A 15,674-nucleotide genomic window follows, 5' to 3' on the forward strand; every position below is an offset into this window, starting at 1 on the left:
TTTTTAGACTCCGTTCACCTTTACTACTTCTATCACTTGGATCATTTCACGCCTGGAATTGCTAATTTTTACTAAACAGAATGTAAAAAGTTGCTGTTGACTTGAAAACTACCACTTCATGATGTCACAAGGTGGAACAGAGGATTTTGAGCTTTGAAATGTAGACAACCTAATAATAAAGGATTACTCAAACATGTGTGAATGATGTTTGTGATGAGGTAACAACATTCTAACATGGTTTAAAGCTCACTCATAATATAGGAGCTTTAATAAACTATTAATTCATTCCCTCTCCACATTTTATTAAGACTATGGAGTAGTTATACAGTGTTACCTATTCATTTTGCTTCCTTTCTTTCTGTCACTAGCCAGTTTTGTAAGCGCAGGTCTGCTTAGGCTAATGCTTTTCCACGCCTGTCACCCGATCTGCAGCTCGGAGCGGTGACGCAGGAGAGGAGCAAGTTGTACAAATGTCATCTTCATCAGAGGAAAGAGCAAAGGAGCCAGCGCATCCGGACGTCCACAAGCATCACCGTCATCTGCCTCACCTGCTGTACGCTTCTGTTGCTCAGCCCCCACCTCCAAATAGAAAGCAAGTGCTCCTATAAACATGGAGGCTACGGAAAGCTGTAGACAGTGGTTCACTTATTTTAAATGTCAAGTTTTGGTAACATGTGTTTGAATATAATGAGCTAAGAACCTTGTGTTCCTGTGTTGTCATAATGTGATCAAATAGGATGCTATGGAAATTTGGCACAGTGGTTAAGTTCATTTGAATGTTTTGGTTGGCTGTGAAGGTACAATAATAAGTAAACCAAACTGCATTTATTGTTTTCAATTATCATGCGATGTTTATGTCTATGGAACAAGAGCGTTGTCTTTCTAACAACCATCTTCATATTGTACAATTATGTGGTGGAAAAATGAATGCAAGGGGTTAGTTTGATTCAATGTTTTTAGTCATTTGTCAAACTTGATGAAGATGGGAGGTTATTGAAATGTAAAATGTGGTTTTATTATGCTTAAGTTTTCTTAAAAGGTTAATAAACTTGAATTTTCCTAACCAATTTATACAGTATGGAGACCACACAATTAGACTTAGAAGATTTACTGAGAATTTAGAGGCTAAAATGGATTACAAAAACTATAGACTGGTTGAAATTTCTAAAAATTGAGAATGAAATCATATGCATCTAATTGATTAAAAGGTCATGTTTTAATTTTCATTGGCTAAAACAAGTAAAGTCCAAAAGCAAAACAACAAATGGACATGGGTTGTTCTGGTGGTGTTGAATTGATTCAGTTTGAAACGTAAAATTGCTTTAATCTTTGGTGAGTTTTGCATCTCGTAAATTCGTTATCAGGTGTTTTTTCCCATAAAGGTTTATGGTGACTCAGAATTGCCTTGAAACAGCCGCTGTGGAAAATGACATGAAGGAAGATGAATAGTGTTTTACGTATGGGGATTCGGGACACATCGAACCTGTTTGTCACGTTGTCTGTGCGTGCGTTTGAATGGAGTCTTTTGATTTGATTTGACAGATTATAGTACAATCATAAATCATTGTACTGCCCGCTGCCTCTCAGTCTAAAGTGCAGCGTCTGTGAAGACTCGCGCTGCTTCAGGTGAACTTCAGAGGTGACCATTAATATCACACGCACGTGCAGCACATTCCTCTCGCCCGTGGAGCACGTGCAGCGTCTCAAAGCAGCGCGTGGAGACAACAGTGCGCGCGCGGGCGTGTGCATATAAAAGGACAGTGCCCTCCTGTAAACATACCCAGGATAATTCGCGAATCATTGCTTATTTCAGGGAGCGGAGTGAGTGTCTGCGGCTGAAGGCAGGTTAGTCCTGTCCGGTGCACCGCTCCCAAAGCACCCCGCTCCAGACCCACACAAACACTGTTACAATCAGAAAATATAGTGTGTGCAGAACGTGCGTGCTGCTTCTTTGTGGTGCGCCGTGGTCTTAATTTGGGAATGACGCAGCTGAAAATTAAAGACATGGCTCGTGTGTGGCACTGCCTCGCGCGCTGAGACGAGGCAGAAATAGAAACGTTCGGACTTTTAATGTCTGTATGCAAAGTGCATAAGGCAAATGTAGCGTGGGGATCGTGCTTTCCTCTCCACATGTGAAATATTGTGCTGTGAATTCACGCGGACTGCCTTATAAGGAAAGACAGTCGTGCCTTTGTGCAATAGGCCGAGCGCAGCCTGCGCGAGCCTGCGGGAGCCTGCTTTAACCCTTGAGCTGCTGAATTTAATTTGGTCCCGTCGCCTGAAACAATGCAACGAGAGCAGACGAAACCATTGCACGTCTTGGTTTGACGCTATAGCCACAGAAAAGGCTTTAAACTGTAGAAATGTTCGTGAAGGGTGAAATTAATTATAAAATTGGATGTCTGAATGGAGAAATAGACAGATTTAACGCTATTTTCTTTCCAGTGACTGCCTCACACTCACATCTCAATAAACCCAACTGTTCGCCCATAAATACAATTCGAAGAGGATGGGACTTATAGGCCTACATTTTGTTTAATCAGTATTGGTTGGGATTAATTGGCTAAATCTTCACAAGACCGAAGCCTTATAATCCAGGACTAACGCAGGATCACACAGAAGATGAACCTGAATGCATTTAGACTAAATCTGGCAAATAACCTACAGATAAATTTGAAGGTTGAGAAACAAGTCATCTAAATAAATTTACCAACTACAAGTTTTGGGAAATTGCAGTTTTAATTGGAAAAAATAACTGAAGTGACTGAAGCCCTGAACCATAAGAAGTCTTAAAATGAACTCAGCTACTCAATCTTTAATCTATTCCAAAGAAAGAGAAAAACAATAAACACATATGAGGCTATTTTAAAGGTCAAACTGAACTGAATTAAAGAAGATCTACACATGTTGCTACCTAAGAATTCATTGAACTTAAAAACTAAGAACTGAGATGAGGACTAGAGTGAAACTGGACCAAACTGTGAGGTGTAAGGTCTCCAAAGCAAAATCAATATTAAAATAGATGATTATGGCGCAGTCTGATTAAGCCTAAACTATATATGATGATATGGAAAGGCGTGAATATATCATAAAGGCTACAAAATATAAACTTGATCTTTTAAAACTAAACCAGGCCTGTATGCCCGGAGGTTTTTCGTCTTCCACACTTCCACACTACCATTCCGTGCCCGTCTCCTTGAGTCTAACTCGATTTATTTATCCATGAGTGCCTTGCCAAGTGATAGTGATCCGGTCTGAGCCTGTCTTTTCTGAAGTCACCCAGCTGGAGCTAAAGCCTACAGTGCCGGTGTGTGATGTTGACCTATCCAACCTGGAGCTCTCTTTTTAACGCAGCGCAAATCCACCTGAACATTTCCACTCCACGCTGCTCTACCCGAAATGTCATCCTCTTTTGTCTGACCTTGGCGAAGAACATATGGAAATCTATTCATTGAGATTCCCACATCAGGGGCGATTCAGTGGAATAGGATGAAACTGACCCCACATTATCATCTCATATACCTCAAGTGCGCGCCATAAAGAGCGTATATGTTCATGTGTGGAGAGAATATTACGCGCGTCCTTGCGTTGATACACGGACACCACGGACCACTATCTGTCTACTGGCCTTGGAAACCCCCCCCCCTCCTCCTCCTCCTCCAAGCTTATAGACTAATAACGAGATAACGAGCTTGCGTCCAAACGTGGGATTTACACGTTTGGGTCTCAGGGTGGCCGTGCGTGTTGTCATTGTGGACTTGTTAACGTGGTGACAGTGAGTCATAGGCCCGCGAGCTGCCCGTCAGAACCGTGCGCGCGTGGCTAGAGAGGGTCCGAGGGCCGATTGTGTTGTACCGTGAATCACAGCACTCTTTCACAGGCAGCACCATTGACATCGCTCTTTTTGATCGGAGGAAGGAGTTGCGTTCAAGGGATGCGGGGAAAACTCGGATATTTTAGTGTTCGACTTTAAAACGAGGGTAGATGTAGGTGTGTATGGAGTCATATTTAAATATAGATAGATTTCAAATTGGTCGTGGGTTGTAAGGTGTCTCTGTCTCTATAAGAAAGCTTTGTAAATGTAAACCACTTGTTTTTGAACTAAGTGGACCCTGTTTAAAGCTCAAACCAACTGGGATTGTCTTTCATTGTTAACTGTATAACTTTATTAGAGCTTATGTCCCGTTAAACATAACCAATTAGTATAAAAGATGAAGCCAATAACAATGGTCTGCTATTAATAATAATAATAATAATAATGTATTTATTTATTTATATTTTTATGTTGTTGGGTTGTTGTTGTTTTTTTTTTTTGTTTTTTGTTTTTTTTTTTATTATTATGCCCTTTCTCTTATTTAAACTAGCTAGCCTTAAGTGTGTAGGCGTAAATTACAACCCCTATTGGCCAGTGTTATAGACCTTTGTAGTCTACTATACCAACACTAATAACCTAAAGTACCCAAAGAATCAGGAATTTGGTTTAAAGTTTAAAGTTTGTTCATCTGTTTTCTTTCCACTTGGTTTTGCTTACCTGTTTTGTACTTTTTTCTAAGTGAAAAAAAACATATTCCTAATTAGTATGACCTAATGGCATTTGTCTGATTGCTAGTCCACTTTAGATGCTGTTGTGGCTTTGAAGTTGTACTAAGAGCTCGCTTAATCACGTTTTCATTTCCAAGCGAGTTACTTTTTTATATGTTGTTTTTATTTGGAATTGCAGAGAAGTCATGATCGCCTTTAATCCCACGGTCCTTGAAAGCGTCAAAGGGAACTACCCCCCGCCCGGACACCGCCCCCTCGACGTCACTGCCACTGCGATTTGCATGAAGTGTTTTCTGCTGCAGCTCAAGTCGCCTGCAGACTCCGAGGGTAACGCGAGGGAAGAGGTGCGCTGGAAACTCGAGGAGAGAAGAGTGCCAGGGTTGCTTTCCAAACCGGGAAAAACCTAAAGGAGTACAATATAAACGAGGAAACGGACATACGGATACGCTTAAGGATTATTTTGAAGTGTGGGTTTCTTTCTTACGGGGAAGATGGAGCTACCCGCCGCGGGAGAGCACGTCTTTGCGGTGGAGAGCATCGAGAAGAAGCGCAGCAGAAAGGTTCGTCACTAGAGCTGTGAAGGGCATTTGTAACGGAGAAGAGGGGGACGAAACGAGCGCGCTTTGGCTGCCTCTGCTCCAATGGATTATATGTGCATTTTTAGCCACAATATTTCTATGCTGACTGTGCAGTGCTGTGTGAAAATTGCTGCGTAAAGTATCTTCTTCTCCTCGTGTTTTGCTCATTATCCGTTTGTGTGCGTTCACAGGGGAGGATTGAGTATCTGGTCAAGTGGCGAGGATGGTCTCCAAAGTAAGTCTGCTCATGAATAAAAAAAAAGAAAATAAATAGCAACTCGTTATTATTCAAAACAGTGGGGTTTATTTGTGCACGCGTGGCTGCGCTTATGGGCGGTTACGCGATGATGGATGTAGTTTTACGATGTATGCAATCCCCAGTGTGCCAATTAAGAAACAGACATGCCATAATTGAAGACTGTGTAGTAGAAATGCGCATATATATGAACAGGGAACGATCCACAGCCGTGCGTAAAAGTTGCTACATACATTACACGTGCGCCCCCGGGGACAGCAAGTGCCTTAGCATTACGTTTACTTAACATTAAAAGCAAATATGAGTTTTAGAGAGGCTAAACTAACCACCTCTGTCAAACATTGGTAACATTCTGCTTCTGGTAAGCCACCCTGTTCTTATTTTGGATTGTTCATGTTTCAGATACAACACGTGGGAGCCGGAAGAAAACATTCTGGACCCAAGACTCCTGGACGCGTTTCAAGACCGGTAATAAACAGTATCAAATGTCTACTTTTACAGTAAAGGAAATATAGTAACTCATCAAACTGGTAGAAACATGTCCTAGTATAGGTTGACTGCTTCACGTGCTTCAAATATTTGATCTGTGGTTGAGAGAACCTACTTCCTGATTGTATCAAAATGGTAAACATATATTTTATACATTTTTTGTTTTGTTATGACAGCAACATCCACAACATAGAAGGTAAACATTCTTTACAAGCTATTATTAAAACTCACTTAAGACCTGTTTTACACTTATAACTTTGAGTAACCTGTTGTCATTCATCTTATCTAACCCACATATTTTCTCAAATGGATTTTCATGTCTGTATAACTCCTATGCATGGATTTCCAGCATCCTGTTATGTGAAACATTTAGAGGACTTTTTCCCATTTCAAATATACAAGTTAAGTTTGTTAATCGCTATGGCAACAGTCTTAATTTTTCACCATTCCGAGACTCATGCACTGAAGATGTCATTCACACCTTGAACTTTCTAAACCAACATACGTTAGACCTTGGAGGAGACCTTTTATCTGACCTTTTCACTTCATTTAGACAGTTGATACTAACCTGACAACATCTTGGCTTGGGTTAAACTTAAGACCCATTCACTGAGTGTCTGTCTAATCTCACAGTGACTCTTTGGGATCAAGGCTGTTGTTGTTGGTTCAGGTTAAACTTGGGTCACTGTCATCAACGTAAATTCCCTCTCTACGGTTTCTGCTGTCTTCTTCGGGTCATATGATCTGGTATTTGTCAGTGCAGAGTGATCAGGTGTTGGTCACATGATGCACCTGTGCGCTCTACCTATGACACCTCTCTCTGCCTGAATGCCCACACAAGCTCTTGTTTGGCTAATTGGCCATTGGGTGTACCAATTATGAACCCATTATATGCAATTATGTGCTATGAAATACTAAACATTGGGAGTAGCAGTCAGTTGATTTTATCAAGTAATTTGGCCTATTAAGAACAACACAGTGTTTCTAAGACCCACACATAAGAATACAGTTTAAAATATGCCTTATTAAATTGTTGTTAGTCTGCTGGTGTGAAACATCTTTGGGTGTTTTTTGGGTGTTGAGTGTTTGGGTAAGACTAGTGGAACGCTTTTGATATTAAGCATTAGCAAAATTAGCAACAAGCTTTGAATAAATGTTTTGTTTTTTGTTTTGTTTTTTGTTTAGTTTTTTTTAATATAAATTCCTTGCTTTAGATCATATTTTTATTACATTTTCTGTCACTTAAAATTTGGTTTGTGTTTGTAATTCATTGCTATCTATATGCCACAGTCATCCCAGTGTTTAATTATGGGGCAGGACTTTATAGGCTGTGAGTTTGACAAGGATGTTTAAGAAGACATCAATAAATTCAAATGACCCCATTAAGTTTGCCAACCAACCTTTTAGACACATGCAAGTATCCATATTGACCCTAAAGTGTTTTTGCTCTGAAGTTACCTCATGTACTTGTTCTGAGTACTTCAAAATTGTGCAAAAATGTGTTTTGCATGTTACTAGCAATTTATTGTGAAAAGAATCATCACAATTTTATGATATTTCACAGTGAATGACACCTTAGCCAAACAACCGTGGATTTTTTCTAGTATCTGAACAGCTGTATAAAATCAAACTGAATGATAAAGTAAAGATAAGTGACATAAATGGCCACTCATAAAAAAAAAAAAAAAACATTTTACAATTAGGTTTACTTTTTTGGAGCATAGATTAAACTTAAATTACTTATTTTTGCTTTTAAATTTGCACTATGTAACTTTTCTGGTGGAGGGTTCATCAACTGCTTTGTCTCAATGGAGACTCTTTGCTTTTCTAGAAAAGTTTCACTGTGTGGCAATAAACTTATCTGTCCTCATGGAGACAAGTATGTGATGCCACCAGGCCTAACTAGGTCAGATGTGACCTCACTCACAGTAAGAAAGAATAAGTGTTTAGCAAAACATTTTAGCAATTAAAACAACTGTAATTGAATATATGAAAGATAGATAGGATTGATACTGTACTGCAAAACATTCAGATGAAAGCAGTAGCATCTCCATTGAGGCTCGCAAGTGAAGGACCCTCCACCAGAAAAGTTACACACTGCACCTTTATTATTATTATTATTTATTAGTTAACCAGATCTATAGTCTAGAGACATCCCCACTTGTTATGAACATGCTTCTGTCCTCTGTCACTCTCTCTTCAAAGTAAATAAACCACACAGCTAACCAAAACACCCACATAGGCCTGTGTCTGTTTCAGCTGTTACCTTGCTCTCCGAAGGGGTGACTTTATTGAAACTAATTGCCAGTCTCTCTGGGGAGCCAAATTGTCTGAATGCCAGGCTATGAAAATATACCAAGTCGTCATTGTAATTAGATGTGAGAGAAGGGAGGAGTTAGATGTGAGAGAAGAGAGGAGGGGGGAGGGGCTTTGACATAATTCTGTCTGTAGTATTGAGTTACTGCTATAGTCAGACCTGCTCAGAGCCAAGACAGCTGAGAAAAGTCATGAGTTGCATAAAATTTAACCTTGCACAGCAAGATGGATTCTCGCGGTAATTGTGAGTTCACAACTGAGAATCCATCTTGGCGTGCAATAAGGCCCGACTGGTGGTTGGCGACCAAATCCCAGAGCAGCATTGAGGTTTGTATGGAAGCCAAATGCGAAGCGCTCAAGCAAACCAAAACAAACATGGCGACGCCAACAGATGTACTTCAGCCTATTTTAGCATCAATACAGAATATTCTGTATGTGAAAAATGTGCAGAAGGTAAGAGCTTTGTGTATTTGACAGGGCAGATGTCTGTGCTTTTCTCTCAACTGGATGTAACAAGAGTTTGATTTTTAATTTTTTTTGGCTTGTTCCACTGTTGTGACGCTTTCACCAATCGGATTCAAATAATCGTCATGATGTTCTGTGTTTTCCGATCGCTTTCAGCAAGAGCATCTCAGATTTATGTTTTGAACTCACTTCAGAGTGACACATATCAATCTGGCATGAGAAAGATTACTTAAAAATGTGAGTAGTCCCGGCATGAAAAATTTGGGAACCCCTTGTATAAAAAACACATGGTATCAGTGTGACTGTAAACGAACTGTAAGACTGAAAGTTAAAATGCTTGAATGGTTTTGTTTTTCTAATTCTGTGTTGTTTTAGTGAGATAGTACCTGAACTAAATATTTAAGTGGTAGTTTGTGGGAAAATGACAGGTGAAAAGTACAAAAACATAAGAAGTAACAGTGAGTTCTTAAACTGAATATCTCGACCTATGTCATCAACGAAAATAATCCATCCAGAATTCCTTTCATATGCACTTTAATTAAAAAGGTGTTACTAGAGGAAATGTTAATGTAACCTTTTTGATGATGATTAGACAGGATGAGATTCAGAAATACTTGGATTTTAGAAATTAAATCTCCAACTTGGATTTGAAGTGGAGTGTAATTAGGTCTTAATTGGGTCTTAGGTGTGAGGTAAGCAAGAGTATCTAATTAATAAATATGTATGCATGTATGTATTTGTTGAAACAGGAGTGTTGTACAAAATTCTGGGCCCTGGGTACAAATCATTTTGGTGAGCCCATATTGTGTATATGAATATTGCAGATTTTGTGAGGGTCCCTTCCCCCTATTTGGACCCTGGGTCCTTTTCCCCTCCCAGTCCTTCGGCTTTGTTAAACTCTCATACAAGTTGGACAGACCTGAAGAGTATGTGTTTTGATTTTTTTTTTAAATGCTCTTTAAACCTAGCTGTTTTTAGATTGAACCTAAAAGGACAGGTATGTTCAAATTTTTGTATTACCCTCGCCCTCCTCTTCCCCCTCTCCTCCCTCTGAGCTGTTGAAGTCTGCGCCTGCACCAGAGGAGGACACCCGTGACGTGTTGTTGCCAGGCGACGTACACTCATCTCTGGAGACACTGCACTAATTGGCTGCTGTTTTCTTTTCCCACAGGGAGCGACAGGAGCAGCTCATGGGCTACCGCAAGAGAGGACCCAAGCCCAAGCACCTCCTGGTTCAGGTGAGGGTTAGAATTTAAAGATATTACTAAAACTAGAAATGTAAAACACTAGGGATTTCACATCTCTGAAGCATTTAAGTCATCATTGTAGATATTTGCCAGATTTAGGGATATTTAAACTAATTGAGATTTTAAGGGGCACTATGTAACTGAGGGGGTATGTCATTGCCTCTGCTATAATGTTCCACAGTATGGTATTCTATTTCATTTGCATTTATTCAATTCTAGGTGGTTTTATTGCTCAAAATTAAAAATCATCTATTCTTATTGTGAGCAAAGGTCACCGTTCCACAGACCTGACCTGTAACATGGCTCTGGTGGCATCTCCTGCTTGTTTCTATGGAGACAGATATGTTTAAAGCCATATTGTGAGGCATCAGATACCTTTTAATTAACCAAAGGTTGTATTGTGCATAGTGAAAGATCTTATACGTACATACTATAAACATCAATCGAATCCAAAATCATCACCTGATGTTAAATCTATATTCAAATAATAATGGATCGATTACAATACTTTGTTGTGATAACTGAAGATACAGCCAACGTGGAACAGTTCAGTCATTAATTGCCTATAATATGACATGTACTGAAAACGGATGGGGGTTTATCTCAGATCTTGCAGTTGCCAAATATAAACGTATCCATTCTGTCTTGAAAGGCAAAGGGAACCCCAGAGAGCAGTGTTTGTTCCCCTCAGGAGGGTGTTTGTGTAACACATGGGATAAAGTCAGTGAGGGGACACAAAGCCACAGTGACATTCCTCTGAGCTGAGGTCAGGCCAGCAGGAGACACTTTGTCCAAACCCATAGTGCAACATTTCACAGAGAGAGTCCCAGGACCACGAGCGGTGTGCAGGGTGGCCCCAAGATCTTACTACTACATAGAGCAGGTCACAAATTTGGTTAATCTGGATAATACGTTTGTCAAAAATTCAAATTCAATGCAAAATGATAAGGCCAGGCGATATGATGATTAAAAATATTATATATGTGATTGATGGATGGATACAATACATTCATATTGGTCTTACATAGGAACAGGACAAGATCTTGTGCAACAAGATCTTACAAGATGAATTTGCCATAGATTGTACTCAAATTGGGAAAATTCCATGTATTTACATTTGGTTGGGATGAAAAGAAGGGCTAACATTGGAGAGTTACATCTTCAGAAGCAGTAATTCAAAAAAGCATTGGATGATGTCACATGTTAGAGACATAAACCAGCACATGGCACATCTACATTTAAACAAATTGTAAAACCAGAAATTGTATGCTTTGCTTTTGTTTTGTCTAAGGGGTATCCCCATAAAGCTTTGTAATGTGATGTCACAATCTATTTTTAGCAGCTGTGCATGCGCATTCTGAAAACAAACTGTAGAATCTGACAATGTGTTAAAATCTGTTTGTGTTACTTCCCAAAACCTGGACTTCCCCTGGCGTCAGTAAGAGGACAGTGGAGACAAAGTTCTTCATACATTCCGCACACGATTTCTGAGCACATCCTCGTGGGCCTCATTTGAAACATGGCGTTTTGTTGTTGTCTAGACACATCTTTACAGCTCCCGACAGCCCGACTCAATCACAAGACAAATCTATTCATTTTTCATGGGTCAGCCTTTGTACTGTACCTTTGCACTATTGAAATGATTCATAGTGTATTCTAATGGGAGTGTAGGCCTTTATTAGACACATTTTGTGCTTTCAAATGGTGTACGTGTGGTATAGCTTTTATATGAACCTAAATTACCAAAAAGGATCTTCAGATTTTCTAGAATGGTTTTATTTATGTGTCTTCAAATGTTTTGATGCCAGACATTAACATTGATTGATTGTATTTAATCAAGAAAGAAATGAAAAAACAAAAAGTTATTCAAGGAAAACTGACATTATTAAATAAAATCATCAATCAACATGTAGAGACCCACAATCCAACTGAAAACATACTACAAAACTAGGGCTTAAAAGTGAAATATGTATGGGTTTTTTTTGGTGCTTGTCTCTATAGAAATTGTTGACAGTATGGCATTAAACTAATCTACATCCATGCAGACAAGAGTTACTGGCCAGATCTGTGGATAGGCGAGCCCACTCACAGTAAGAATGTGTTTTTCCCAGATGTTTCTGAGCAATAGAAACGCCTTAAAATACAAGTTTACTGCTCTACTGTGGAACATTCTATCAGAAAAGTTACAGACTTGACCCAGAACTTCAGAATACCACCTCATTGTTCATTCTACCATTAGTAACACCCACACTGCAGTTTTAGATTTTTATAATGTTTTCTGTAGTTGTGCTTTTGTTTGCCAGTCTGTCAATGTGTTTGTCTGTCCAGATCTTTTAATTATTCCCTCTTTCATTTTTCATAGGTCCCCTCATTCGCCCGGAGATCCAACATTTTGGCTGATATTTGCGAGGAGGAGAGCCAACAGAAGTCCAACTCTATTCAGATGCAGTACCAGCTAAACGGCAAAAAGCACCACCCATACCAGCCACTGTCCCAGGACCGTGAGACCGACCAATCAAGTGGCAAGAAATTTTACTATCAACTCAACAGCAAGAAGCACCACCACTACCAACCGGAAATCAAAAATCACGAGACTGTTTTCGTCAAGCCCAAAGAAGTGAAAGTCCCGGATTTATCCAATAAGGGGTACAATCTTCCCCCTGTTCTGCAACAAAAGTGGGTGCGGGATAAAGAGTCTGGCTGCTTAACTAAAATAAAGGATATTACGATGGAGTTAAAAAAGCTTCCAGCGGATTTAAATGGGCACAAAGACATTGAAAAGGTGAAACCAAAGGAGGACATTGTAACGCAGAGCAACGATGTCCGCAACGGGAAACTAAAAATTGTCAAAAATAAAAATAAAAATGGAAGGATTGTGATCGTTATGAGCAAATATATAGAAAACGGCATCAAATCGGATAAAATGAAAGGTGACTCTGAAAAGCAAGTACCGGACAGCAGCACAGAGAACCATATCGAGAAAATGAAACTTGTGAAAAAACTCGGACTCATGAATGGATTTACAAAATTATCCAAAGACAAATCGACTTTAGGACTTGACAACGGGGACTGCCTAAAAGGGAAAAAGGAGGAGATTTCCAAAATGGAGCCAACTGTGACGGAGCAGGATAAACATGTTGAGGTCAAAGGTCACGGCCAGCTTCTTGCGGATGAGGCTTTAGGGTTGACAACCACAACTAATCCGGTCTCCTCGCCTTCAGATACGGCAGAGAAAGAAGTCAGCCAAAGCGCACCTACAACATTCAAACGCCATCTTTCCGAAATGGACACAGATCAAAACGGACCTAGAAAGAGATATCTGAGGACTCTTATCCCCTCCCGCTCCCCGTCTCCCCCAATTATAACCCCAACTCTCCCTGACAGTCAGTTATTACCCGACTGCGGATACCAAGATGAACCGATGGACTTGAGTATGGACAGATCTAAGTCTAGACTATCAACAGTGGACTTTGTTGAGGCAGCACAACCTGAGGGCGTAGAGTTAACTGAAACACAATCGCCTGCAGAGACGGAAACCCAATCCCAAAGCATCGCACAGCAAACAGAGGAAGAGAATATCAGGCCTTTATCTCTGAGCGATCATGACAAAAGGAAAGACGTGCACTTTCCCTCTTTTCAGCCCTTTCTCGGAAACATTGTGATCACAGATATCACGACAAACTGCCTCACCGTGACGTTTAAGGAGTTTGTGACGGCATAGCTAACCATGCTAACTCCGTAGAGTGAAGGGAAAAGTATATGCAGCCTTCTGGGTTTCTTGTATTTTTGCATATTTGTTCTGTTATCCCCCTGAATTAAGTTAAGTTGGTTTTGGTCTCCTGAGAATTTTTCAGACACCTATCAGTATAACTTTTTACTGTCCAAAACTTAACAGTTGTTTGGTTTTTCTATTAACTATTGCTTTGCTGTTTTAATTTGAATAACTTCTGCACATAGACCAAAAGTAGGTATTGATAGCTTTTTGCCATTGTATAATCTAATGAAATAATAAATGTATGTAATGTTTGGATGTCTTTTGATTTCTCTCGATCAATGCAAAAATATAAGAAATTGAAAAGAAGGCAAATATCTTTCCTGGCACAGTACTTGCATATTGATGCTTGAATGTACAAATGAACTTTTTTGTAAAGTTTGAATACAAGGCTAAACTCTTTGATTTAGTATAATTTCCATAGTATTTCTCATAAGCTCTGCCGGGTGTTATTTCTGGAGGTCTATCACATGCAGTATCAGATTTCAACTCGTACAAATGAAGCTCAACTAACTTAAAAGTACAGAATCTTAGACAAAGTTGCACTTATTCCTGTACATACTTTAACTTTTCTATGTTTGGTTTATATATTCCTCTCAGATGTCAATTTTGTAAAAGAAAAAATAAATCTATTGAAACATGGTAAATGACACTGTTATAGTGTGAAGTATGGGGTTGGATGCTGCTGTGTAAGTAAATATTGATGTTAATTTGCAATGTTTGTGGATGGCAAAGTCTAGTTTTCTCTAAAAAAAAAAAAAAAAAAATCTGTTTAAATTTACATCTGCAGGTGTAGTTTGAATCTTTAAGTCTGATTCTTATAGCACAAGTCACTTCCAAACGTACTATTTATTCTATTTACTTTTGTTTAAATCATGACTTGTATTACATTACAACTTAAATATATGAGGTTTGTCATAATTTAATAAAACAATCTAATAGTGGGCTGTTTTGAAAGCCATATTCTGAAAAAGTCCCTCCGTTAATGAGTCACTTTCACTGATCAAAGTGAAAAAACTCCTTCACAATTATTTTTTTCCCCCATATATATATAAGTGTGTAACAATCAGATCTGTACAATAAAATGATGAATACCATGGGCATTCAAACCATAAAATCTGCAGATATAATGGTGACCATGCCTTATTTAAAGGTGTACCATGTAACTTTTCTGGTGGGTGGTTAATTATCTGCTTGACTCGTGAAAACGTTTGCTTTGCCTGGAATGTTCCACAGTAGTGTATAAACAAATCTGTCTTTTGTTTATTCAATTATATGTGGTTTTATTGCCAAGAAATCTACAGTATGTACTTTTGAGGGTGTCACCTGCTTGTCTCCATGTCAATTGTTATGTTTTGTTCCATTTTGTGAAACATTCCAGGCAAAAATAATGGCACCTAACCAATTATATAGTTCCCCTTTATCTCTTCTACTGGTGATTTCAAATGGTTCTTTTGATACCATCAGCTTTGCAATCATGTGTCATACTTCCTCTTCAGTTTGTTAATTTCTTCTGAAAAGCGTTCACTGTTGTTCTAACTTGCTCTACCAGAATGAACCAATACTGCTATTTGAAGGCATTTTGCAATAATAAAAGGTCTTTGCAAGTATTTGTCTGTGTTTGTGTATTATATGGGGTTTGAATGATTTGTGTTAAATGGTGTTAAAAGGTGATCTACTGGAAAATCTATATAGACTAAATGTCCAGTGGAGTCTCCATGATGCTTTAGCCGTTACAATCATATTGGTTTAGTGTTTGAATTGTTATCCTACATCACTGTTAGGCCTACCATATGCACCACATGATTGGACTCATATAAGGCCTATTTAGTTCTTAAAGGTTAAGCAAATACTTTTACTTTTTCAGTTCTTAGGCCTAATGTATTTGTCTGTGTTCAGTTTTCATTTTTAGTCACATCATATTTAAGATATTTGTAGGGTTGTAAAATATCCATGATATAAAAGTTAGCTAAAAGTCTCACCTGGTTTGGAGCGATGAGAGTGAGACA

General features: G+C 39.0%; 1 protein-coding gene across 1 annotated transcript; it reads left to right on the top strand.

Annotated features, from left to right (window-relative positions):
• The first annotated feature begins 4,737 nt into the window (after positions 1–4,737).
• LOC117371262 (E3 SUMO-protein ligase CBX4-like) lies at positions 4,738–15,244 on the top strand. Its single transcript, XM_033966907.2, has 5 exons — positions 4,738–5,102; positions 5,312–5,355; positions 5,779–5,844; positions 9,818–9,884; positions 12,256–15,244. The coding sequence occupies exons 1-5, from the start codon at positions 5,034–5,036 to the stop codon at positions 13,612–13,614; spliced, it is 1,605 nt and encodes a 534-aa protein (XP_033822798.1). The 5' UTR covers positions 4,738–5,033; the 3' UTR covers positions 13,615–15,244.
• The last annotated feature ends 430 nt before the right edge of the window (positions 15,245–15,674 follow it).

Source organism: Periophthalmus magnuspinnatus, chromosome 1 (assembly GCF_009829125.3).
Source record: "Periophthalmus magnuspinnatus isolate fPerMag1 chromosome 1, fPerMag1.2.pri, whole genome shotgun sequence".
Taxonomy (NCBI): Eukaryota; Metazoa; Chordata; class Actinopteri; order Gobiiformes; family Gobiidae; genus Periophthalmus; species Periophthalmus magnuspinnatus.

Bases quoted from the DNA above. Each gene is read 5' to 3' on its own strand.
- LOC117371262 (XM_033966907.2), top strand. From the start codon at position 5,034: ATGGAGCTACCCGCCGCGGGAGAGCACGTCTTTGCGGTGGAGAGCATC. The intron at 5,103-5,311 runs GTTCGTCACTAG...GTGCGTTCACAG, and splicing joins AGAAGAAGCGCAGCAGAAAG to GGGAGGATTGAGTATCTGGT. The intron at 5,356-5,778 runs GTAAGTCTGCTC...TTCATGTTTCAG, and splicing joins TGGCGAGGATGGTCTCCAAA to ATACAACACGTGGGAGCCGG.